This window comes from Chiloscyllium plagiosum, unplaced genomic scaffold (assembly GCF_037043375.1).
Source record: "Chiloscyllium plagiosum isolate Xiang-an unplaced genomic scaffold, Cpla_swu_hap1 HiC_scaffold_6, whole genome shotgun sequence".
NCBI classification, from domain to species: domain Eukaryota; kingdom Metazoa; phylum Chordata; class Chondrichthyes; order Orectolobiformes; family Hemiscylliidae; genus Chiloscyllium; species Chiloscyllium plagiosum.
The window spans coordinates 94,469,524-94,495,324 of record NW_028270144.1 but is presented as its reverse complement, the minus strand read 5'-3'; the positions used below and the strand labels follow the sequence as shown (position 1 = coordinate 94,495,324).

Sequence of the window (25,801 nt, the reverse complement as noted above, 5' to 3'; positions counted from 1 at the left end):
AGCAGCTCAGAAGGCATCCAAAGTTATCCAAGGGAAGGGGTTAAACAAGTTAATAGTCTTTTCTACCGCATCTGAATGCGAGGAGGGAGCAAAACAACCTAAATGCCAGAAAAGATTCAAAAAGACCCCATAATATAATATTTCGGTGCACAGGTTTATTCCAGCATGAGAAAACAGTGGAAGACGAATTCCATGAGTAATATCAAGTGAAGATGTGTGAGGTATAAACAAAGGAGTGGAAAGTTTTGGTAAATGTGCTAATATTATTTGTGGAAGTGGTTTTCTGCAAAAGTGGGAAAGTGGGAAGTAATGTAACTGGAGTACAGACTGTGGTGATGCTTTGAATGTCTGAATGACTGGAACCTCTGCAACATTAAGGCTTCTTGTGTCTCACCTTGAAGAAGTTCTCCTCCTCTCTCGATAAAGATCTCAGTGAGTCTCTCCCTCACTGCAACTCCCAGGATAGTGCCTGACCTGCTGTGCTTTTCCAGCACCATACTCTTGACTCCAATCTCCAGCATCTGCAGTACTCACTTTTGCCTTCACATGTCTCACAGCCACCCATGTAGTCCCTAACATGTCCCAGCACTGAATCCCCCATATCCACATGCAGCTCAACATTAAAGGAATGAATACTCTGTCCTGGCTCCTCCTCCTCTAAAATGTGGTGTAACTGCAGAGCTCCTCTTGATCTGTCCAAGACCGAAACCTTATCCTGAGGTCGCCAGCTATCTGCTTTGTATTGACCTAGGTTACCCCATAACAATTATATCAGCACTCAGCTTCCATCCTCAGACCTCTTGCTGGTGTCATGAGCTACTTCAACGTCTTCAGCAGGGAGTCCTTGTCACACAGTAGCCAACCTTCTAAAACATCAGGGACAGCAAATATGGCACCTGATAGTCACTAAGTATGTTCAAGACATAGATATTGACCATCTACCTTGCACAGACCTACAGGATTCTCTTTTGGTGTGTGCAACTAATTGAACATTGAGTGAGAGGAAGTCCTTATGAATAGCCTGGTCTGCCGGGGGTTTCATGCTAACATGGTTAAAATACATAATTCCCTGAACCAGTGTTAAAAACATAGATATTATAGGCAAATTCACATCCAAGAGTCACTAAAAAGTCTGCAAAAATTCAACTATGGGGGTTACCAATCACAGTAAAGATGCTCCCTACCCAAAGATTTTAGAGGAAGTAGCAACAGAGATAGTGGATACACTGATAGATCTTCCAAGGATCCTTAGTTTCTGCAAAGGTGCTGGAGGATTGGAAAACTGTCAATGCAATATTCTAATTCAAAAGCAGGAGACAAAAAAAAAAGGTAAAAACCATAAGACCACATTCATAGGAGCAGAAACTAAGTAATCAGCCCATCGAGTCTGCTGTGCCATTCAATCATGGATGATCGGTTTCTCAATCCCATTCTCCCGCTTTCTCCCCATAACCTTGGATCCCCTTGATACTCAGGAACCTATCTATCTCAGTGTTAAATATACTCAATGACCAGGTGTCCACAACCTTCTGTGGCAATGACTTCCATAGATTCACCACTCTCTGGTTGAAGAAGTTTCTCCGTTCTAAAAGGTCTTCCTTTTCCTCTAAGGCTATGCCCTTGGGTCCTAGTCTTTCCTACCAATCGAAACATCTTCCCAACATCTGCTCTGTCCAGGCCATCCAGTGTGTTTCAATTTGTTCTCCTGTCATTCTTCTTAACTCCATCGAGTATAATCCCAGAGTCTCAAATGTTCCTTTAGTTTTTCTGTTAAGCTTTTCACTCCTGGGACCATTCTCGTGAACCTACTCTGAACATGCTCCAGAGCTAGCACATCCTTCCTGAGACATGGGGACAAAAACCACGCATAATACGCCAAATGTGGTCTGACCAGGGTCTTACAGATCCTCAGAAGTAAATTCCTGCTTTTATATTTAAATACTCTCAAAATAAATGCCATCTTTGCATTTGGCTTCCTAGCTACTGACTCAAACTGTAAGTTCATCTTGAGAAATTCCTGGACTAGAACTCCGAAGTCTCTGCACTTCAGACTTCTGAATTTTCTCCCCATTTAGAAAATAGCCCATGCCTCTATTCTTCCTACCAAAGTGCATGACCTCACATTTTCCCACGTGCCATTTCTTTGTCCACTCTCCCAACCTTCTGCAGCCTCCCTGCCTCCTCAATGCTACGCGTCCCTTTACCTAACTTTGTATCATCTACAAACTTAGCCAGAATATCCTCAGTTCCTTTATCTAGATCATTATTGTATACAGTGAAAAGTTGTGGTCCCAACACTAAGCCTTAGAACATCACTTGTCACCGGCTACCATCCTGAGAAGGACCCTTTTATTCCCTGCTTTCTGTCAGTTTCTATCCAGGCTAGCAGCTTACCTCTGACACCAAGGGCCATTATCTTACTCAGTAGCCTCCTATGTGGCACCTTGTCAAAGGCCTTCTTGAAGTCCAGATAGATAACATCGATTGCCTCAGTCTAACACGCTCATTACTTCCTCAAAAGAATTCGAGCAGGTTTGTCAGGCATAAACTCCCCTTGATGAAACCATGCTGACTTTGCCCTGTTTTACCATACACTTCCAAGTATTCAGAAATCTCATCCTTCACAATGTATTCCAGGATCTTACCCACGACCAAAGTTAGGCTAATCAGTTTGTAACTTTCCATCTTTTACCTTTCTCCCTTTTTGAATAGGGGTGTCATGTTAGCAATTTTCCAGTTCTCCAGGAGCCTCCTTGATTCTAGCGATTCCTGAAAGATCACCATAAACACCTCTGCTATCTCTTTAGCTATCTCCCTTAGAACCTTGGGGTGTATTCGTTGTGTCAGAGAGTCATAGAGATGTACAGCACGGAAACAGACTATTCAGACCAACACGTCCATGCTGACCAGATATCCCAACGCAATTTAGGCCTACCTGCCAGCACCTGGCTCATTTCCCTCCAAACCTTTACTATTCATATACCCATCCAGATGCCTTTTAATTTTGCAATTGTACTCGCCACCACCACTTCCTCTGGCAGCCCATTCCACACACGCACCACCTTCTGCATGAAAAAGTTGCCCCTTAGGTCTCTTTTATATCTTTCCCCTCTCACCCAAAACCTATGCCCTCCAGTTCTGGACTCCCACACCTCAGGTAAAAAACCTTGTCTATTTACCATATCCATGCCCCTTGTGATTTTATAAACCTCCATAAGATCACCCCACAGCCTCCGACGCTCCAGAGAAAACAGCCCTAGCCTATTCAACCTCTCCCTAAAGCTCAAATCCTCCAATCCTGGCAACATCCTTGTATATCTTTTCTGAACCCTTTCAAGTTTCACAACATCTAGAATTGCACGCAATATTTCAAACGTGGCCTAACCAATGTCCTGTATAGCTGCAACATGACCTCCCAACTCCTGTACTCAATACTCTGACCAAAAAAGGAAAGCATACCTTCTTCACTATCCTAACTACCTGCGACTCTACTTTCAAGGAGCTATGAACCTGCACTCCAAGGTCTCTTTGCTCAGCAATACTCCCGAGGACCTTACCATTAAGTGTATAAGTCCTGCTAAGATTTGCTTTCCCAAAATGCCACACCTCGCACTTATCTAAATTAAACTCCATCTATCACTCCTCAGTCCGTTGTCTTATCTGATCAAGATCCCATTGTAATCTGAAGTAACCTGCTTCACTGTCCACTACACCTCCAATTTTGGTGTCATCTGCAAACTTACTAACTATACCTCTTTAAGCTCACATCCAAATCATTTATATAAATGATGAAAAGTAGTGGACCCAGTACTGATACTTGTGGCACTCCACTGGTCATAAGCCTCCAGTCTGAAAAACAACCTTCCACCACCACCCTCTGTCTTCTACCTTTGAGACAGTTCTGTATCCAAATGGGTAAGTTTCCCTGTATTCCGTGGGATTTAACCTTTCTAACCAGTATCCATGGAGAACCTTGCCGAACGCTTTACTGAAGTCCATATAGATCACGTCTACTGCTCTGCCTTCATGAATCCCCTTTGTTACTTCTTCAAAGAACTCACTCAATTTTGTGAGACATGATTTCCCACACACAAAGCCATGTTGACTTTCCCTAATCTGTCCTTGCCTTTCCAAATACATGTACATCCTGTCCCTCAGGGCTCCCTCCAACAACTTGCCTGCCACCAACGTCAGGCTCACTGGTCCATAGTTTCCTGGCTTGTCCTTACCACCTTTCTTAAATAGTGGCCTGACGTTAGCCAACCTCCAGTCTTCCGGCACCTCACCTGTGACTATCGACGATACAAATATCTCAGCAAGAGGCCCAGCTTCCCACAGGGTTCAAGGGTACACCTGATCAGGTTCTGGGGGGTTTTATCCATTTTTATGTGCTTCAAGACATCCAGCACTTCCTCCTCTGAAATATTTCAAGGTGTCACCATCTATTTCCCTACATTCTATATTTTCTGTGTCTTTGTCCACAGTAAACACTGATGCAAAATACTTGTTTAATATCTCCCCATCTCCTGTGGCTCCACACAAAGGCCACCTTGCTGATCTTTGAGAGGACCTATTCTCTCCCGAGTTACCCTTTTGCTCTTAATGTATTTGTGAAAACCCTTTGGATTCTCCTTAATTCTTTTTGTCAAAGCTATCTCATATCCTCTTTTTGCCTTCCTGATTTCCCTCTCAAATATACTATTGCCTTTATACTCTAAGGATTCACTTGATCTATCCTGTCTATACCTTACATATGCTTCCTTCTTTTTCTTAACCAACCCTCAATGTCTTTCGTTATCCAGCATTCTCTCTGCCTCCTAGCCTTTCCTTTCACCCTAACAGGAATATACTTTCTCTGGACTCTCGTTATCTCATTTCTGAAGGCTTCCAATTTTCCAGCTGTCCCTTTACCTGCGAACATCTGCCTACAATCAGCTTTTGAAAGTTCTTGCCTAATACCGTCAAAATTGGCCTTTCTCCAATTTAGAACTTCAACTTTTAGATCTGGTCCATCTTTTTCCATCATGATTTTAAATCTAATAGAATTATGGCCATTGGCCCCAAAGTGCTACCCCACTGACACCTCAGTCACCTGCCCTGCCTTATTTCCCAAGAGTAAGTAAAGTTTTGCACCTCTCTAGTAGGTACATCCACATAACTGATTCAGAAAGTTTTCTTGTACTTGCTTAATAAATTCCTCCCCATCTAAACCTTTTACACTATGGCAGTCCCAGTCTATGTTTGGAAAGTTAAAATCCCCTACCACAACCACCCTATTATTTTTACAGATAACTGAGATCTCCTTACAAATTTGTTTCTCAATTTCTCTCTGACTATTTAGGGGATCTATAATACAATCCCAATAAGGTGATCATTCCTTTCTTATTTCTCAGTTCCACCCAAATAACCTCCCCGGATGTATTTCCAGGAATATCCTCCCTCATTACAGCTGCAATGCTCTCGCTTAAAATAATGCCACTCCCCCTCCTCCCTTGCCTCCTTTTCTGTCCTTCCTGTAGCATTTGTATCCTGGAATATTAAGCTGTCAGTCCTGTCCATCCCTGAGTCACGTTTCTGTAACTGCTATTATATCCCAGGCCCATCTTCCTAACCATGCCCTGAGTTCATCTGTCTTCCCTGTTAAGCCCCTTGCATTGAAATAAATGCAGTTTAATTTAGGAGTCCTACCTTGTTCTCTGCTTTGTCCCTACCTGTTCTGACTGTTTGACTTGCTTCTGTTCTCAAATGTACCAATCTAAAATGCATCTCTTTCCTCACTATCTCTGGGTCCCCCCCACCAACTCCATCAACCTCCCCCCCACAGACTCAGTAGTTTAAGTCCTCCTGAGCAGCTCTACCACATCTCCCTGCCAGTAGATTAGTCCCCTTCCAATTTAGGTACAATCTATTCTTCTTGTACAGGTCACCTCTACCCCAGAAAAGATTCCAATGATCCAAAAATGCGAATCCTTCTTCCACACACCAGCTCCTCAGCCATGCATTCATCTGCTCTATCCTCCTAATCCTATCCTCACTAGCCCATAGCACCAGGATTCATCCAGATACTATTCATCTCGAGGACCTCATTTTTAAGTTCCTGCGTAACTCTCTACATTCTCCCTTCAGAATCTCATCCCTTTCCCTTTCTATGTCATTGGTTCCAATGTGTACAATGACCTCCTGCTGGGCCCATTCTGTACCCTTTCTGAGACATCTTTGATCCCCGCACCAGGGAAGCAACACACCATTCTGATTTTTCGCTGCTGGCCAAAGAAATGTCTGTCTGTGCCTCGGACTAGAGAGTCCCTAACATAATCGATCTCTTGGAACCCAACACACCCCTCATTGCATTAGAGCCAATCTCAATATCAGAAACTTGGTTTTCGTGCTATATTCCCCTGAGAATCCATCATCCCCTACATTTTCCAAAACAGCATACTTGTTTGAAATGGGGATTGCCACAGAAGACTCCTGCACTACTTGCCTACCTTTCTTGCCTTTCGAAGAGTTAACCCATCTATGTGACTGTATCTGTGACTTTTCCCCCTTCTTATAACTGCCATCCACCACACCCCATTGCTCTTGTAATTTCCTCATTGCCTCTCACTGTCACTCCAACCGTTCTATTCGATCTGATAGAATTCACAACCAATGACATTTACTGCAGATATAATCCTCTGTAACATGTAAACTCTCCCTAAACTCCCACATCCGATAAAACGAGCATATCTCTCTACTAAGGGCCATTTTTATTTCTTCCAATCTGCAGACCCAGAAAATAGCCCCATCTTATTCCTCTGCAAAACACTGCTCCAGGCTAACTTAATACTTATTGCTTATATATTTTTAAATTTAAGCAAGAGACATATCTCAATAAAACATATAATCAAGAAAGAACCCACTCTATTCACTATTGCAGACTCCCTAAGGCCACACTTAAAGCTATTCTCTTGGATGGGCTGGAAGGTTAATTTCCAGATGTTTCATCATCCTACTCGGTAACATCTTCAGTGGGCCTCCAGACGAAGCAGTGTTGATAATTCCTGCTTTCTATTTATACATTTGGGTTTCTTTGGGTTAGTGATGTCATTTCCTGTGGTGATGTCATTTCCTGCTATTTTTCTCAGGGGGTCGTGGGTGGGGTCTAACTCTATGTGTTTGTTGATAGAGTCCGGTTGGAATGCCATGCTTCTAGGAATTCTCGTGAATGTCTGTGTTTGGCTTGTGCTAGAATGGATGTGTTGTCCCGGTTGAATTGGTGTCCTTCCTCATCTGTATGCAAGGATACTAGTGAGAGAGGGTCATGTCGTTTTGTGGCTAGTTGATGTTCTGGTGGCTAGTTTTCTACCTGTTCACTTATCTGTTTCTGTGCTGTGACCTGTCCCAAACAGGTTCCTCCAAGATCAGTTGTGAATTTCATTGTTTGTTAATTTTCCCAGATGCACTCCGATGTCCAGCGATACATGAATTCAACAGCAAAGGTAGTAACTGCGCAGGTACACTGCTATTTCAGTTAGCAGTGTGGGTTTCTTTCTCTCTCTCCTGCACTGACCATGTGCTTCCCTTGTCTGTTCCTCTCCCTTTTAAAAGTGCCATTGTTTTGACTTTCTTCTTCTCTAAAGTTCCAAAACAATGCAGCAACATATAAAACAGTAATTGCTGCTCCTACAATTCGAGGAAATCACCTCCAACACCTAAAATATCACAAATAAGAAGCACCTGTTACAGCCAGAAATTTTTCCCATTCTTCGTCTTGGATTACCCAGTCCATCTGGTCCAGGTGATTTATCCACCTTCAGGCCATTCAGTTTCGCTAGCACCTTCTCCTTGGTGATGGCCACCATACTCAGCTCTTCCCCCTCACTCTCTTAAATTTTTGGGATATTATTTATATCCTCCACCATAAAGACTGACATGAAATAATTACAGAGGAACCTCGATTATCCAAATATCAATTATCTGAATATCAGATTATCCGAAGGAGATCTCGAGGTCTCCATAGAAACATTACGTCAAAGAGCTGTTTCAACCCTGTTTGCGTTTTTTGTTTACAGGTACAATGACTTAAAATGAACTCGGCTCACTGAAATGCTGCCAAGAACAGTCCTGGGCAGTCCAGGCACCGTCTCTAAATGACTGACCTCCTGTCTTCTCTCTCCCCCAACACTTTCCCCAGAGTTTAGGGGTGAACCCTAACCCCCCCCCCACTTCCACATATAATCTCTCCAACATTGTCCTGTACAGGGTAGAGGTGGAATCTGTCAAAAAGTTGTGTGTGTGTGTGTACACACACATGTTCGCAGACTATTTGGAGACTTACTCCACAAAGGCAGCAGCAGTCTCACTGTTGGTGTCTAGTCCAGCTGCCCCGCGGGGCGGTTATGTGAATCGGATGGTGGTTGAGAATGGACGGGTGTGCAGGGTTGGGGAGGCGGTGTTGGACGGGGGCAGGGTGGGAGTGGACGGGGTAGTAGTGTTGGACAAGGTTGGGGGCCAGCAGGATTGGGGCGGGCAGGGGGCAGGGTGGGAATGGATGGAGTGGGGGTGGGCAGGGGGCGCGGTGGGAGCAGATGGTGTTGGGGGCGGACTGGGAGCAGATGGGGGGGGGGAGCAGGGTCTCGCGCACAGTGTGCTTTTGCCTAGTCTCCTGAACGGGAAGCAGATTTCACAGAAAACTCCGAGCCCCAGAGGAAATCAATTAACCGAATAATCAATTATCCAAACAAAATAGCGCTCACCCATTTCGTTCGAATAATTGAGGTTCCTCTGTATTCAGTTCCTCAGCCATTTCTTTATTCCCCACTACTATCTCTCCAGTGTCATTTTCCAGCAGCCCAATGTCCACATTTGCCCCTCTTCTGTCCTTCATATACCTAAAGAAACTCTTACAGTCTTCCTTTATATGACTGGTTAGCTTACCCTCATATTTAATCTTTTCCCTTCTTATTTTGTTTTTGTTGCCCTCTGTTGGTCTTTGTAAGCTTCTCAATCTTCTGGTTTCCCACTGCCCTTTTCCCAATTATATGCTTTCTCTGCTGCTTTTACGCTATCCCTTACTTCCCAAGTCAGCCATGGTTGCTTGATCTTCCCTATACCACACTTCTTTTTCTTTGGGATGAATCTCTGCTCAGTCTCCTGAATTAGTCCTACAATCTCCTGCCATTGCTGTTCCACTGCCTTTCCTGCTAGGCTCCTCTCCCAGTCAATTCTACCCAGCTCCTTCCTTATGCCTCTATTATGGTCTTTATTCAGCTGTAATACTGTTACCTCTGATTCTATATTCTCCGTCTCAAATTGCAGAGTAAATTCAATTATATTATGATCACTGCCTCCTAAGGGTTCCTTCACCTTAAGTTCCCTTATCAAGTCTGCCTCATTGCACGACAATAAATCCAGTGTTGCCTGTTCCCACGTGGGCTCCAACTTAAGCTGTTTCAAAAAGCCATCTCCACCGGACACTCCACAAATTCCTTTTCTTGCGATCCACTACCAATCTGATTTTCCTAGTCCAACTGCACATTGAAATCCCCCATGGTCACTGTAACTTTGCCTTTCCTACACTTCTTTTCTATCTCTTGGTGTATCTTGCATTCCAGCTCCTGACTACTGTCTGGAGGCCTGTACATAACTCCAAGTATGGTTTATCTACCTCTGCAGTTCCTCAATTCTACCCACACAGATTCTACACCATCTGACCCTATTTCGTGGTTTACTATTGATTTAATTTCATTTTTTATTGAAAAGGCAACCCCACTCCCTCTGCCCACCTGCCTATCTTTTCGATAAGATGTATATTGTTGGTTATTCAGCTCTCAATCCTGATCTCATTGCAGCAATGTCTCTGTGATGCCCACCACATCATACCTGCCAATTTCGATCTGCACCACAAGCTCACTTTCCAAACGCTACAGACTAAACAGACTAGTCAATTTAACACGTCATTGGGAAAATGTTAAAGTTTTTGCCAGAATGCAATAGCAAAGTATTTAGAATAACATCATGTAATCAAGCAGTGTCAGCATGGCTTCATGAAGGGAAAATCATGTCCAAATTTATTACACTTCATTAAGGAGCTAACAAGCAGGGTAGATAAGTAGAAACCAGGAAATGCAATATATATTGGATGTCCAAAGACAGTTGATAAGGTACCACACACCTACTTAATAAGATAAGAACCCATGTGAGTCTTGTGAGTAGGACATAAGCATGGATTGAACTGGCTAGGAGATAAAGAGTTGGGGAAAGAGGAACATTTTCAGAATGGCAACCTGTAACTAGTGAATTGCCACAGGGATCACTGTCCAATTATCATATCCTTGCATACTCTGTTGTTTACCAGGCAATGTTTAATCTGTGCTAACTTTACAATCTACACCCATAGCTTTTATAAAGCTATGTGCTTTGATAAGTGGCATCTTATCAAACTCCTTCTAAAAATCCTACCACACTACACCTATAGGCTCCCCTTTATCCACAGCATATTGTTCCTTTAATGAACACTAATAAATTGGTTAAACAAGGTTGTCCTTTGTTGAGACCATGCGGTCTCTTCCTGATTACCCTTAACTTTTCCACGTGCTCAGCTATAATTTCTTTAATGATTGATTCTAACACCTTCCCTGTGACAGACATCAAGCTAACTGGCCCACAGTCTTCCTTACTTCTTCAAATAGAGAAAATTATATTTGCTACTTTTCAGTCTGATGGGACCTTTGCAGCAAATTTTGGAAAATTAAAAGACGCATCTATTATCCATTTTGTAACCTCTTTTAACTCTCCAAGATGAAGTCCACCTGGATCCAGCCCACGTGTCCAACTATTTGCTTAACCTTCCTGGTGATTTCAATTTCACTAAGTTCGTCCATTCCTTCAACCTCCTGATTTAAAACTTCTACTGCAAAGATTTTTTTATATCTTTTCAAATACCTGAGAAACTCTTACCACCCATTTTTACAATTCTAGCTAGTTTCCTCACACACACTAACTTTCTCCTCATGATTAGAGTCACAGAATTATAGACCTGTACAAACCCTTCATCCATGCTGATCAGATATCCTAAATTAATGTAGTCCTATTTGCCAGTATTTGGCCTATATCCTTATAAACCTTTCTTATTCATATACCCATCCAGATGCCTTTTAAATGTTGTCATTGTACCAGCCTCCACCACTTCCTCTGGTAGTTCATTCCATTCATGTGTGAAAAATTGCCCCTTAGGTCCCTTTTACATCTATCCCCACTCACTTTAAATCTATACTCTCTAGTTTTGGACTCCTCCACCCCAGGGAAAAGACCTTGGCTATTTACTCTATTCCTGCCCCTCGTGATTTTATAAACCTTGGTAAGGTCACCCCTCAACCCCTGACGCACCAGGGAAAACAGCCCCAGCCTGTTCAGCCTCTCCTTATAGCTCAAACCCTCCAACTCTGGTAACATCATTATAAATCTTTTCTGAACGCTTTCACATTTCACTACATCCTTCCTATATCAGGGAGGCCAAAACTGCACATGGTACTCCACTATTATGCAGTTCTCTGCTGTGCTTTATATTCTGAACAATTATCTGACCTGCCACTCACTTTGGACAATTATACATATTTTTAAATCAAGCTGTTCAGATTTGTAACAACACCTCTAGAATAGGTGAACCTTGAAGCTATATGCCTCATCCTTTAGGTTTGTTGTTTTCTCTAACTTCTTTCATTAACCACAGATAGTGGGTCCTCTCTTTCAAATTTTTCTTTATAGTAGGAATATATCTATTCGAAGTATTCTGAAATTTCTTCTGAAATGTCTGCCACAGCATCACTATTGATCTATCCCTTGGTCTAGTATGCCAGTTCACTTAAGCTATCAGCAATAGGAATACACTACTAACTAGGAGCCAGGAAAAACTGAAAACATTGAGGTAATGATTTCCTTGCAAACTCATGTGAATTTTCTAGCTTAAGTCTGCATAAATTCAGGAACAACTATACAGAGTAAAATGTATTTAGCCTGTTGTTAAAATTCAAAGAATGAAATATGAGATGATGCCATAAAAAAGATGGTAATTGCCTGGTTAGAATCTTATAACTACAGGCGTATTCACAATGAAATGGTTTGGCCGAGACTTCACCAGTCTGCTGAAGAAGAGTTTAGGATGGATTCGTATTATTTTAAAAACAAAAATTTGTTAACTTTTGTGTGTTGCTTTGTACCAATTAAAAAAAAAACTGTGGTGTCTAGCAAATTAATGCTTTCCATCTGAGTTGTAGTTTTATATTAATAGAGCATCAGTAATTATTGAGGATATGGATGAATCCTTCTAATTCTGCTTCTGACAGTCCAACTACCTCACATGTCAACCCAAATATAGAAGGTAATGTTACTACATGTTTGCATCACCTGATAAATAAGTCAGTGAGAATGATAAAGCGGTCTGCGAGAAAATCTGTGTGGACTCTAGGCTGCATTGTGCCATTAAGGTTCCCCCCACACAGCCAGAGACAAAAAACACTTAGCAATACTGTGACCTTCAGGGCTACTAGCATCAGATGTTGCAGCAATCAGTTAGATTCAACCTTCCTACAAGCATCTCACAAAGAGAGGTCACAGTAGCTCCTGACAGCTGATGTCTCCTCCAGCACTCTTTTAGTCATGAGGGAAGACTGCAGCATATTAGTAATGTACAGGACAAGTAATACATCACTCCAGGCTAATTTTCTTTTTGGAGGGTAGGGGGTACCTTGCACGGCATGTGTTCAAGTCTCAACACAGCAGCTGGTGGAATTTGAGTTCACTAAAGTATATTTGGAATTGAAAGCCAGGCTTGTGAAGGGAGAGAATGAAATTATTATCGATTGTACAAAGAATCGTGGGGAATTGCATTGATCAGAAATCAAACTGGACCAGTCACTTAAAAGACGTAGCTATAAAAGCAAGTTAGAGACTTGGAATTTTGCAACATCTATAGAATCCACCAGGCCCAGCATTCTCAAAGGTCCATCTCACCCTGGCAATGGTTTTCTACCACCTCTACCAGTGGGGAGAAGGTATAGAAGCCTGAACAAATGCACCAGCCGGTTTTGAAACAGTTTCTATCCTGCTGTTAGAATACTGAAGAGACTCACAAACTCTTAACATTCGCCTGTACCTGTGTTTTGTTTTTGCTGCGGTTTACCTAATTATTTACTTATCCATGCTACTTAACTCTGTGATCTGCCTATATTGCTCGCGAAAAAAAAGCTTTTCGCTGTGCCTCGGTACACATGACAATAAATTCAATTCAAATTAATTAACTCACTTCCTGCCCACCATGTGCAAGGCAGAAGGAAGGAGTATATGGAACATTATTCATTTGTCTGTTAGAGTGTAGCTCCAAAAGCACTCACGAAATTTGACACCATACAGGACAAAGCAACTCCTTGACTGGCACTCCACCTTCAACCCTCACCCCCTCCATTACTGATGCACAATGGCAGCAGTGCATATCATTCACAAGATGCACTGCAGTAACACATCAAAGCACTGACCAAACTCATTACCACCTCTTCAACTGGAAGGACAAGAATAACAGATGCATGAGAGCACCACCACATGTAAGCGTCCCTTCAAGCTACACACCATCCTGACTTAAGACCATAAGACATAGAAGCAGAATTAGGCCATTCAGTCCATTAAGTCTTCTCCACCAATCAATCATCACTGATATGTTTCTCAACCCCATTCTCCTGCCTTCTCTCTGTAACCCTTGATTTCCTTACTAATAAAGAACCTATCTATGTTCCTGTTTGGAGCGTTATCGTCATTCTTTCACAGGTGTTCAGACAAAATTCTGGAAACTCTCTCCCTTCTAGTATCGTGGGTGTCCCTACATCCCAAAGAGTGGAGGAAAGCAGTTCACCAACACCTCCTCCAGCACAATTAGGGAAGGGCTATGAAAGCTGACCTTGCCAGGGCTGGTCACATACAGTGAATGACTAATTTCAAGTTCAACTGTCATCATAAAAATCTAGGCTCTTCTTCAGCTCTCCTAGTTCACATCCTTACCTTGAATCCTGGGAACAGCCAAAGATTGTTAACTTTCTATTGGCCAGCTACTGCTTCTGAATGTGTTAAGCAAGCTACAAACAGGTGTGAATCTAACTCCACACAACGGTTTTCTGTTGGAAACGCATTAGCAGTTACGATTCCTCACTTAAGTGGGAAGTTGTGCTCAACTGAAGCATTAACTAGAATTGGGTAAACTAATGGAATAAAACATTCAATACAATGATCATTGTGTTATTGCTTAATTGTATCTTTAATTTCAACTGGCTGACTGCTCTGTTCCCAGAGGTCTTTGGTTTGAAATGCACATGGGGGCATTAATTGATTACTTGAAAAATCCAAACATAACTTTTCATAGTAAAGATGTTTGTAGATTGGAATCAAACCAAAGGTAAAATAACTTTTTTGTTTGAAATACTGTTATGCCTTTTTGCTTTGTTGTCTTTTTTTATGGTACCCATAGGCATATCTATTCATTTTAGTTCAGATTTCTTTAATCTAGTAGTTTGGTACTTGCCACTTTTCAGTAACATTGTCTAGGGTGTTCTCCAGGACCTGAGATCACAATGAACTGTAAATTATGTAAATGTTAATCCTGGGTAGATTATCTCTGACATAGTGGTCTGGTGATTTTCTCCATACACAATGATTTTGGGTACAAACAGATTTTGCGATTTAAAAAGCCATAGAACATTTGGTGTGAGTTAGGCTTGCTAAACACAAGACATTTAATTTCAGAAGCATACAAAGAAAACCAAGTAAAATTAGTTCCAAGATCATATGTATCAACAGAAAAGTGTAATGATGATACCTGCAATTTGATTATATTATCACGTTACCAATTACATCAACTGCTCCTTTAAAAATTAAACATCTGTGCACTGCATCCCATTTGACCTACTTCTAAACTTTATCATTGACATGGAACAAAGAACAAAGAAAATTTACAGCCCAGGAACAGGCCCTTCGGCCCTCCAAGGCTGAGCCGATCCAAATGCACTGTCTAAACCTGTCGGTCAATTCCTAAGCATCTGTATCTCTCTGCTCCCCACCTACTCATGCATTTATCCAGACGCATCTTAAATGAATCTACCGTGCCTGCCTCTACCACCTCTGCTGGCAACGCATTCCAAACGCCCACCACCTTCTGTGTGAAGTACTTGCCGCGTGTATCCCCCTTAACCTTTCCACCTCTCAGCTTGAAAACGTGACCTCTTGTTATTGAATCCTTCACCCTGGGAAAAAGCTTGTCTCTATCCACCATGTCTATACCCTTCATGATTTAGTAAACCTCAATCAGGTCCCCCCCTAAATCTGCTTTTTTCTAATGAAAATAAACCTAATTTACTCAACCTTTCTTCATAGCTAGTACCTTCCATACCAGGCAACATCCTTGTAAACCTTCTCTATACCCTCTCCAAAGCATCCACATCCTTTTGGTAATGTGGCGACCAGAACTGTACACCGTATTCTAAGTGTGGCCGAGCCAATGTCTCGTACAATTTTAACATGACTTGCCAGCTCTTATACTCAATACCCTGTCCAATGAAGGCAAGCATACTATATGCCTTCTTGACCACTCTATCCACCTGTGGAGCAACCTTCAGGATACAATGGACCTGCACTCCCAGATCTCTCTGCCCATCAAGTGTTCCCAAGGCTCTTCCGTTCATTGTATAATTTGCTCTAGAATTAGTCTTGCCTAAATGCATCACCTCACATTTGTCTGGATTGAAAGCCATCTGCCACTTTTACGCCCAACTTTCCAGTCTATCTATATCCTCCTGTATTCTCTGACAGTCCTTTATGCTTTCTGCTACTCCACCAATCTTCGTGTCATCTGCAAACTTGCTGATCATACCAACAGTGCCCTCTTCCAGATAATTTATGTATATTACAAACAACAGTGGCCCCAACACTGACCCCTGTGGAACACCAATGGTCACCTTTCTCCATTTCGAGAATCTCCCTTTAACTACTACTCTCTGTCTCGGTGTTGCTCAACCAGTTCTTTATCCATGTAGCTAGAACCCACCCTGCACACCACGTGACTTCACTTTCTCCATTAGTCTACCATGGGGAACCTTATCAAATGCCTTACTAAAGTCCTAATATATGACATCAACAGTCCTTCCTTCATCGATCAACTTGGTCACTTCCTCAAAGAACTCTATTAAATTGGTAAGGCACGATCTCTACCGCACAAAATCATGTTGCCGATCACTGATAAGCCCATTCTTTTCTAAATATAAATAGATCCTATCCCTCAGTACCTTCTCCAGCAACTTTCCCACCACTGACGTCAGGCTTACTGGTCTGTAGTTACCCAGAATATCCCTACTATCCTTCTTGGACAGGGGTACAACATGAGCAACCCTCCAGTCCTCCAGCATCTCACCTGTATTTAGAGATGCCATAAAAATATCGGTCAGGACCCCAGCTTTTTCCTCGCTCACCTCCCTTAGCAACCTGGGATAGATCCCATCCGGTCCTGGGGATTTGTCCACCTTAATAACCTCTAGCCTATCCAACACATCTTCCCTACTTAAGTCAACAAAACAGGATTAACAACTAATTTTAGCTGCTTTCAATGCAATATTATCTACATTAAGCTCTTATGCTTTCTGGCAACATCATTTTGATCTCCAGCAGACCAAATTTACACTAAAAATGTAAATTTTAATATATTCTTCAACTGGCCCTCTGTTTCAACAGTAACTGACCAAGACTCCTCTGAGAACAATTTCCTAAATGTGTGACCCTATCACACAGAAGAACAAAGACAGATGCAAGTTCCCATCCAAGCCACCTATCATCTTATTTGGAACTACAGTATGTATTAATTCATTCACTGTTGTTTGGTTAAAATCCAGAAACGTCTCCCTAACAGCACAGGGATACCCCACTACCCAAAGGATTATTCTTCTTTATTCTTTGATGGGGATGTGAGAGTCCCTTATAGGGTCAGCACTGTTCTAACCATTTCTAATGACCCTTGAAATGACTGGCTTCATTGGGCCATTTCAGAGGGCAGTTAAATGTCAATCATAGATCTGTAGGCCCAAAAGGAGATGTATGCAAAATACAGCTGCATGATCACTATGTGCTTGTATGAAACATGAATTGTTTTCCAATCCAACAGATGAGCATTAAGTGCCAGTGCCTAACAAATTAACTGTCACTGAAGGTCACCCTCACCAATCTCACACCCACCCCCATGCCTCCAATACAAATTTCCTCCCCTGAAAAGAGCTTTGACTGTTTACAAATGGCCAGTATGAGTCACTGAATTAATAATTCCAAGATGTAACATGTCTGGGGACACGGGTTCCCAGGTGGAAGTCTCTCCAAGACAGATGGTAGTTTTTAAACTGAAAAGAATCTGGAATCAAAAGTTTAACGATGACCATGAAACCATTGTCATTTGTCATAAAATTCATTAGGTCCACCAAAGTCCTTTAAGGAAGGAAATTTGCTGTCCCTAGTTTGTCGGGCCTACATGTTACTCCCGACCCAAAGCAAAGCAATATGATTGACTCTCATATTCGTTCTGAAATGACCTAACAAACTACTTAATTGTATCAAACTGCTGAAAAGTTTTTAAAAAATGAAATTGAATGACCACCTAGACACTGGAAACAACAATGGCAAACTGTCAATCCTGCAAAATCATCTTATTAATTTCTGGGACTAAGGCCAAAAGCCATGAGAGCTGTTTCACTGACTAATCGAGCAAATGCCTGACACAGCCATATCCATATAATCACAGTATACTGCACATGCTCCAGACAATATTATCATCATCCCTTGGTATCTGTACCAGCTGCAGGGCACACCATACATTGATGGTGTCAAAGTGGCACATAGTAATGACAGAGTAGCCTTGGAAGTCCTGAACATTGACTCCAGACCTCATATCATCTCATGATATCAGGTCAAACATGGGGAAAGCAACCCCCGAGTTTTTACCAGCTCCTGCACTCACAACCCTTTGGCTGATGTGTCAGTGCTTCTTCATGCTGAACACCATTTGGAGGAAGCACTGAGGGTCGCAAGGGTGCAGAATGCATTCTGGGTCGGGGACTTCAAATGTTTGCAATGAGAAGTGTCTTGGCTATATCACTCCTGACTGACCTGGCCAAGCCCTAGTGGGCATAATTACTCGACTGGGTCTGTGGCAGGTGGTAAAGGTACCAACAAAAGGAAAATAATATACTTGACCTCATCCTAATCAATCTGCCTTCCAAAGATGCATTTGTTTGTGACAGTATCGGTAATAGTGACCACTGCACAGACCCTGTGAAGACTAATTTTTGTCTTCAAATTGAAGATACCCTCTATCATGTTGTGTGGCATTATTACCATGCTAAGTGGGATACACTTCAGGATTGGCGATCAGCAGGAGAACTGTACTCAAATACAATCTGCAACCTCATTGCCTGGTGTATCCCCCACTCTACAAATACCATCCCAAGGATGAACACAATAAAAGTAAAATAATAATACTTAGAAATGAATATTCTAGTCATACTGGAACTCCAGTTTGAAGTACAGAAGAAAAGTATCTCATTCAGCTGCTTTACTGGTATTTTCTTCTGGGTCAAGCCAGGGGATCAATCCTAGTTCAATGAAGAGTGCAGAAGGGTACGCCAAGAACCAGACCAGGCATACCTAAAAATGAGGTGTCAACCTGGTGAAGCTACAAGATGGGATTACCTGCATGTCAAACAACATGAGCAACATGTGGGAGACAGGGATAAGCAATTTCATAACCAACACATCAGATCTAAGCTCTGCCACATTCCATCTTGAATGGTTGTGAAAATTAAACAACTCACTGGAGGAGGCGGCTCCATAAACATCAGTATCCTCCATGACTGGGGAGCCCAGCACTTTAGTGCAAAAGACTGAAGCATTTGCAATAGTCTTCAGCCAGAGATGTCTAGAAGATAATCCATCTCAGCCTTCTTTTGTAGGTCCCCAACATCACAGATGGAGTTTGGATTGGACCCTGAAAACATTTGAGCAACAGTGTGAAGATTTGTATTCCAGCACCCTTGGTTAAGCTATTTCAGCAGAGTTACAAATACTGGCATCTACCCAACAATGTAGAAAAGGAGTAATCCTTTAGCTGAAAGTGTACTATAGGCCACCTAACACTGAGAGAAATAAGAAAGCAGATATGTAAACACATTTCAGAGGAATGGGCTGCCAAAGGAAGTGGTGAAGGCTAGTATAATTGCAACATTAAAAGGCATCTGGATGGGTATATGAATAGGAAGAGTCTAGATTAGAGTGGTGCTGGAAAAGCACAGCAGGTCAGGCAGCAACCGAGGAGCAGGAAAAATGATGTTTCGGGTAAAAGCCCTTCATCAGGAATGAAGGCCTCATTCCTGATGAAGGGCTTTTGCCCGAAACATCGATATTCCTGCTCCTCGGATCCTGCCTGACCTGCTGTGCTTTTTCAGCACCACTCTAATCTAGACTCTTACCTCCAGCATCTGCAGTCCTCACATTCGCCTATATGAATAGGAAGGAGTTTGGAGGGATATGGGCCGGGTGTTGGCAGGCGAGACTAGATTGGGTTGGGATATCTGGTCGGCATAGACAAGTTGAACCAAAAGGTCTGTTTCTGTGTTGTGCATCTCTGTGACTCTATGACTCTAAATGTAAAAGTAATAGGTAGTGATAGTAAGGGAACTTTAACATCCCCAATGTTAATTGGGATAGCCATAGTCTGAAAGATTTGGACAGAGCAGAATTATCTTGAATCCAGGAGAGCTTTTTAAGCCAGTGTGTAGATGGTCCAATGAGAGAGGGGGTGGTCCTGGACTTAAATTTTAGGTAATAAAGCCACATAAGTGGTTGAAGTATGAGTGGGGGAATATCTTGCAGATAGCGATCATAACTCAATTAGATTCAAGGTTGTTATGGAAAAAGTCTAGGATGGGTTTCAAATCAAAATTCCAAACTGGGGGGAAACTGATTTTAATTGGGTCATATATGATTTGGCCAGATTGGATTGGGAGTAGATATTTTTAAATAAATCTGTGTCAGAACAGTGGGACTCATTCAAGGAGGAAATAGGGAGACTACATGACCAACATGTTATAATAAAGAACAAGGGAGGGAACCACAAATCCAGTGAACCCTGGATATCATTGTTGTGGTTCTGTTCGCCGAGCTGGAAATTTTTGTTGCAACCATTTCGTCCCCTGTCTAGGTGACATCCTCAGTGCTTGGGAGCCTCCTGCGAAGCGCTTCTGTGGTGTTTCCTCCGGCATTTATAGTGGCCTGTCCCTGCCGCTTCCGGTTGTCAGTTTCAGCTGTCCGCTGTAGCGGCCGGTATATTGGGTCCAGGTCGATGTGTTTGTTGATGGAGTTTGTGGATGAGTGCCATGCTTCTAGGAATTCCCTGGCTGTTCTTTGTTTGGCTTGCCCTATAATGGTAGTGTTGTCCCAGTCGAATTCATGTTGCTTGTCGTCTGTGTGTGTGGCTACTAAGGATAGCTGGTCGTGGCATTTCGTGGCTAGTTTATGTTCATGGATGCGGATCGTTAGCTGTCTTCCTGTTTGTCCTATATAGTGTTTTGTGCAGTCCTTGCATGGGATTTTGTACACTACATTAGTTTTGCAACTATAGGACAGAGGTGAAGTGAAAATGACGACCCTTAATATCAAGGCAGCATTTGATCAAGTGTGCTTTCAAGAAGCCCTAGCAAAACTGGAATCAATGGGTATGAGGATCTAAATTCTCTGCTGGTTGGAGTCATACTTAGCAAATTGGAAGATGGTTGTTGGAGGTCAGTCATCTCAGTTCCACGACATCTGTGCAGAAATTCTTCAGAATACTATCCTAGGCCCAGCCATCTTCAACTATTTTATCAATGACCTTTCCTCCACCATAAGGTCAGAAATGAGATGTTAGATAGTGATTCCACAATGCTCAGTACCATTCACAACTCCTCAGATACTGAAGCAGTGCATGTTCAAACACAACAAGATCTAGACAATATCCAGAAACAAAAACAGAAATTGCTGGAAAAAAATCAGCATCCATGCAGAATTAATGTTTCAGGACCAGAGACCGCTCTTCGGAACAAATTTTCAGCACCAACAGTTCTTTGGGGTTTTGTTTTGGACAATATCCAGGTTTGGGCTGACAAGCGCCAAGCAATATCTACACCACACAAATGCGAGGAAATTACCAGTTCCAATAAGAGACAATCAAACCACTACCCATTGATATTCAATTGTGTTACAATCACTAAATACCCCCATTATCAACATCTTTGGAGTTATCATTGACCAAGAACTCATTTGGACTCGCCACATTGTGACTACAAGAGCAGGTCAGAGGCTAGAAATAGTGCAGTGAGTAATCCACTTCCCGACTCCCAAAAGCCTGGCCTCCATCTACACGGCACTCGTCAGGACTCCAATGGAATACTCCCCACTCACCTGGATGGGTGCAGCTCCAACAATACTCAAGAAGCTTGACATCACTGAGGACAAAGCTGTCCACTTGATTGACATAACATCCACAATCATCTATTCCCTCCGCCAGTGATGCTCAATACACAGTGCTCTACTACTTGATATTGATTCTGGGTAATCCAAGATGGAGGATGGGAAAAATTTCTGTCTGTAACAGCTGCTCCTTTTTTTTGAGGTATTTTAGGTGCTGGAGGTGATTTCCTCGAAATCCAGGAGCAGCAATTACTGTTTTGGAAGTTTGGAAAAAAAAGTCAAAACAACAGCAGTTTTAAAAGGAAGAAGAACAGTCAAAGGAAGCACATGGTGTGTGAGAGAGAGAGAGAGAGAGAGAGAGAGAGAGAACCTGCACAGTTACTGCCTTTGCTGTTTTGAATTCATGTATCGCCGGACTTTGAAGTGCATCTGGGAAAATTAACAAACTGTGAATTTCACAACTAATCTTGTAGGAACCTGTTTGAGCGAAGTTCAAAACACAGAATCAGATAAGTTAATCGTTGTTTCAAGTGTGTTTTAAGGCTGCAGTATTGAGTAGAGTGGGTTCTTTCGTGATTATATGTTTTTGGAGATATGTCTCTTGATTAAACTTAAAACATAAGCCATAACTATTAATTTAACCTGGGGCAGTGTTTTGTCGAGGAATAAGACGGTGTTATCTTCTGGGTCTGTAGATTGTGAAGGAGCATATGTACGTCTTGTCAGATGTGGGAGTTTAAGGGTTACTGCGGATTATATCTGCCATAAATGTTGTTGGATGCGAATCTTATCAGATCAAATGGATCGGTTGGAGAGACAGCTAGAAGCGATGAGGAATTTGCAACAGCAACATTTCAAACAGGTGTGCTGCTTTGGAAAATGTAGGGGGTGATGGATTCTCAGGGGAATGTAGCAATAACAGCCATGTTTCTGGTATTGAGACTGGCTCTAATGCTATGAGGGGTACGTCGACTTCCAAGATATCAATTGTGTTAGTGGATTCTGTAGTCCAAGGTACAGACAGACATTTCTGTGGCCAGCAGCAAAAAAGCAGAATGGTGTGTTGCTTCCCTGGTGCCAGGATCAACGATGTCTCAGAGAGGGTGCAGAATGTTCTCAAAAGGGGAGAGGGGCCAGCAAGAGGTCATTGTCCACATTGGAACCAACGATATAGGAAGGGAAAAGGTTGAGATTCTGAAGGGAGGTTACAGAGAGTTCGGCAGAAATTTAAAAAGGAGGTCCTCAAGGGTAGTAATAGCTGAATTACTCCTAGTGCTACGAGCTAGTGAGAGCAGGAATAGGAGGTTAGAGCAGATGAATATATGGCTGAGGAGCTGGTGTGCAGGGGAAGGATTCACATTGGATCATTGGAATCTATTTTGGGGTAAAAGTGACCTGTACAAGAAGGTCGGATTGCACCTAAATTGGAAGGGGACTAATATACTGGCAGGGAAATTTGCTAGAGTTGTTCGGGATGATTTAAACTAATAAGGTGGGGGGGCGGGGGCACGCGGGGACCCAGAGGGATAGTGAGGAAAGAGATCAATCTGAGACTGGTACAGCTGAGAACAGAAGCGAGTCAAACAGTCAGGGCAGGCAGAGACAAGGTAGGACTAATAAATTAAATTGCATTTATTTCAATGCAAGGGGCCTAACAGGGAAGGCAGATGAACTCAGGGCATGGTTAGGAACATGGGACTGGGATATCATAGCAATTACAGAAACATTGCTCAAGGATGGGCAGGACTGGCAGCTTAATGTTCCAGGATACAAATACCACAGGAAGGATAGAAAGGGAGGCAAGAGAGGACGGGGAGTGGCATTTTTGATAAGGGATAACATTAAGAGGGAGGATATTCCCGGAAATACATCCAGGGAGGTTATTTGGGTGGAACTGAGAAATAAGAAAGGGATGATCAACTTATTGGGATTGTATTATAGACCCCCTAATAGTCAGAGGGAAATTGAGAAACAAACTCGTAAGGAGATCTCAGCCATCTTCAAGGAGAAAGTGAGGACTGCAGATGCTGGAGATCAAAGCTGAAAATGTGTTGCTGGAAAAGCGCAGCAGGTCAGGCAGCATCCAAGGAGCAGGAGAATCGACGTTTCAGGCATGAGCCCTTCTTCAGGAATGAGGAAAGTGTGTCCAGCAGGCTAAGATAAAAGGTAGGGAGGAGGGACTTGGGGGAGGGGCGTTGGAAATGCGATAGGTAAAAGGAGGTCAAGGTGAGGGTGATAGGCTGGAGTGGGGGTGGGGCGGAGAGGTCAGGAAGAAGATTGCAGGTTAGGAAGGTGGTGCTGAGTTCGAGGGATTTGACAGACAAGGTGAGGGGAGGGAAAAGGAGAAAACTGGAGAAATCTGAGTTCATCCCTTGTGTTTGGAGGGTTCCTAGGTGGAAGATGAGGCGCTCTTCCTCCAACCGTCGTGTTGCTATGGTCTGGCGATGGAGAAGTCCAAGGACCTGCATGTCCTTGGTGGAGTGGGAGGGGGAGTTGAAGTAATGAGCCACGGGGTAGTTGGGTTGGTTGGTCCGGGTGTCCCAGAGGTTTTCTCTGAAACGTTCCGCAAGTAGGCGGCCTGTCTCCCCAATATAGAGGAGGCCACATCGGGTGTAGCGGATGCAGTAAATTATGTGTGTGGAGGTGCTGGTGAATTTGTGGTGGATATGGAAGGATCCCTTGGGGCCTTGGAGGGAAGTAAGGGGGGAGGTGTGGGCGCAAGTTTTGCATTTCTTGCGGTTGCAGGGGAAGGTGCCAGGAGTGGAGGTTGGGTTGGTGGGGAGTGTGGACCTGACGAGGGAGTCACGGAGGGAGTGGTCTTTTTGGAACGCTGATAGGGGAGGGGAGGGAAATATATCCCTGGTGGTGGGGTCTGTTTGGAGGTGGTGAAAATGACAATGGATGATACGATGTATATGGAGGTTGGTGGGGTGGTAGGTGAGGACCAGTGGGGTTCTGTCCTGGTGGCGATTGGAGGGGCAGGGCTCAAGGGCGGAGGAGCGGGAAGTGGAGGAGATGTGGTGGAGGTCATCGTCGATCACGTCTGGGGGGAAATTGCGGTCTTTGAAAAAGGAGTCCATCTGGTTTGTACGGTATTGGAACTGGTCCTCCTGGGAGCAGATGCGGCGGAGACGAAGGAATTGGGAATATGGGATGGCGTTTTTACAGGGGGCAGGGTGGGAGGAGGTGTAGTCTAGGTAGCTGTGGGAGTCGGTCGGTTTATAGTAAATGTCCGTGTTGATTCGCCCGAGATAGAAATGTAAAGGTCGAGGAAGGGGAGGGAGGAGTCCGAGACCGTCCGAGTGAATTTGGAGGTCGGGGTGGAAGGTGTTGGTAAAGTGAATGAACTGTTCAACCTCATTGTGGGAGCACGAGGAAGCGCCAATACAGTCATCGATGTAGCGGAGGAAAAGGTGGGGGAGGGGGGGGGTTGGTGCCAGTGTAGCTGCGGAAGATGGACTGTTCCACATATCCTACGAAGAGGCAGGTATAGCAGGGGCCCATGTGGGTGCCCATGGCTACTCCTTGGGTTTAGAGGAAGTGGGAGGATTGGAAAGAGAAGTTGTTCAGGGTGAGGACCAGTTCAGTCAGTCGAAGGAGGCTGTCAGTGGAAGGGTACTGATTGGTATGGCGGGAAAAGGAAGAAGCGGAGGGCTTTAAGTCCTTCGTGATGGGGGATGGAGGTGTACCTGTATTTTACATCAGAATTTACTGTGGAAAAGAATATGGAAGATATAGACAGTAGGGAAATAGATGGTGACATCTTGCAAAATGTCCAGACTACAGAGGAGGAAGTGCTCGATGCCTTGAAATGGGTAAATGTGGATAAATCCCCAGGACCTGATCATGTGTATCTGGGAACTGTGTGGGAAGATAGAGAAGTGATTGCTGGGCCTCTTGCTGAAAGATTTGTATCATCGATAGTCACAGGTGAGATGCCGGAAGTTTGTAAGTTGGCAAACGTGGTGCCACTGTTTAAGAAGGGCGTTAAGGACAAGCCAGGGAACTATAGACCAGTGAGCCTGACCTCGGTGGTGGGCAAGTTGTTGGAGGGAATCCTGAGGGACAGGATGTACATGTATTTGGAAAGGCAATGACTGATTAGGGATAATCAACACGGCTTTGTGCATGGGAAATCATGTCTCACAAACTTGATTGAGTTTTTTGAAGAAATAACAAAGAGGATTGATGAGAGCAGAGCAGTAGATGTGATCAATATGGACTTCAGTAAGGCGTTCAACAAGGTTCTCCATGAGAGACTGATTAGCAAGGTTAGATCCTCATAGTATACAGGGAGAAC

The 25,801-nt window shown here is 43.2% G+C and overlaps 1 protein-coding gene across 6 annotated transcripts in view; it reads right to left on the bottom strand.

Annotated features, from left to right (window-relative positions):
* The window catches only part of LOC122551062 (protein furry homolog), a 350,939-nt gene that overhangs the window by 288,884 nt on the left and 36,254 nt on the right, over positions 1–25,801 (bottom strand). The window contains exon 2 of one of the 6 annotated variants that reach the window (XM_087988222.1): positions 18,870–19,042. The exons of the other annotated variants lie outside the window; for them this stretch is intronic. Coding sequence (XP_087844348.1) covers positions 18,870–18,906 — 37 coding nt within the window. The 5' untranslated portion in view covers positions 18,907–19,042. The remainder of the gene's footprint in view (positions 1–18,869; positions 19,043–25,801) is intronic. 6 annotated transcript variants of the gene reach the window in all.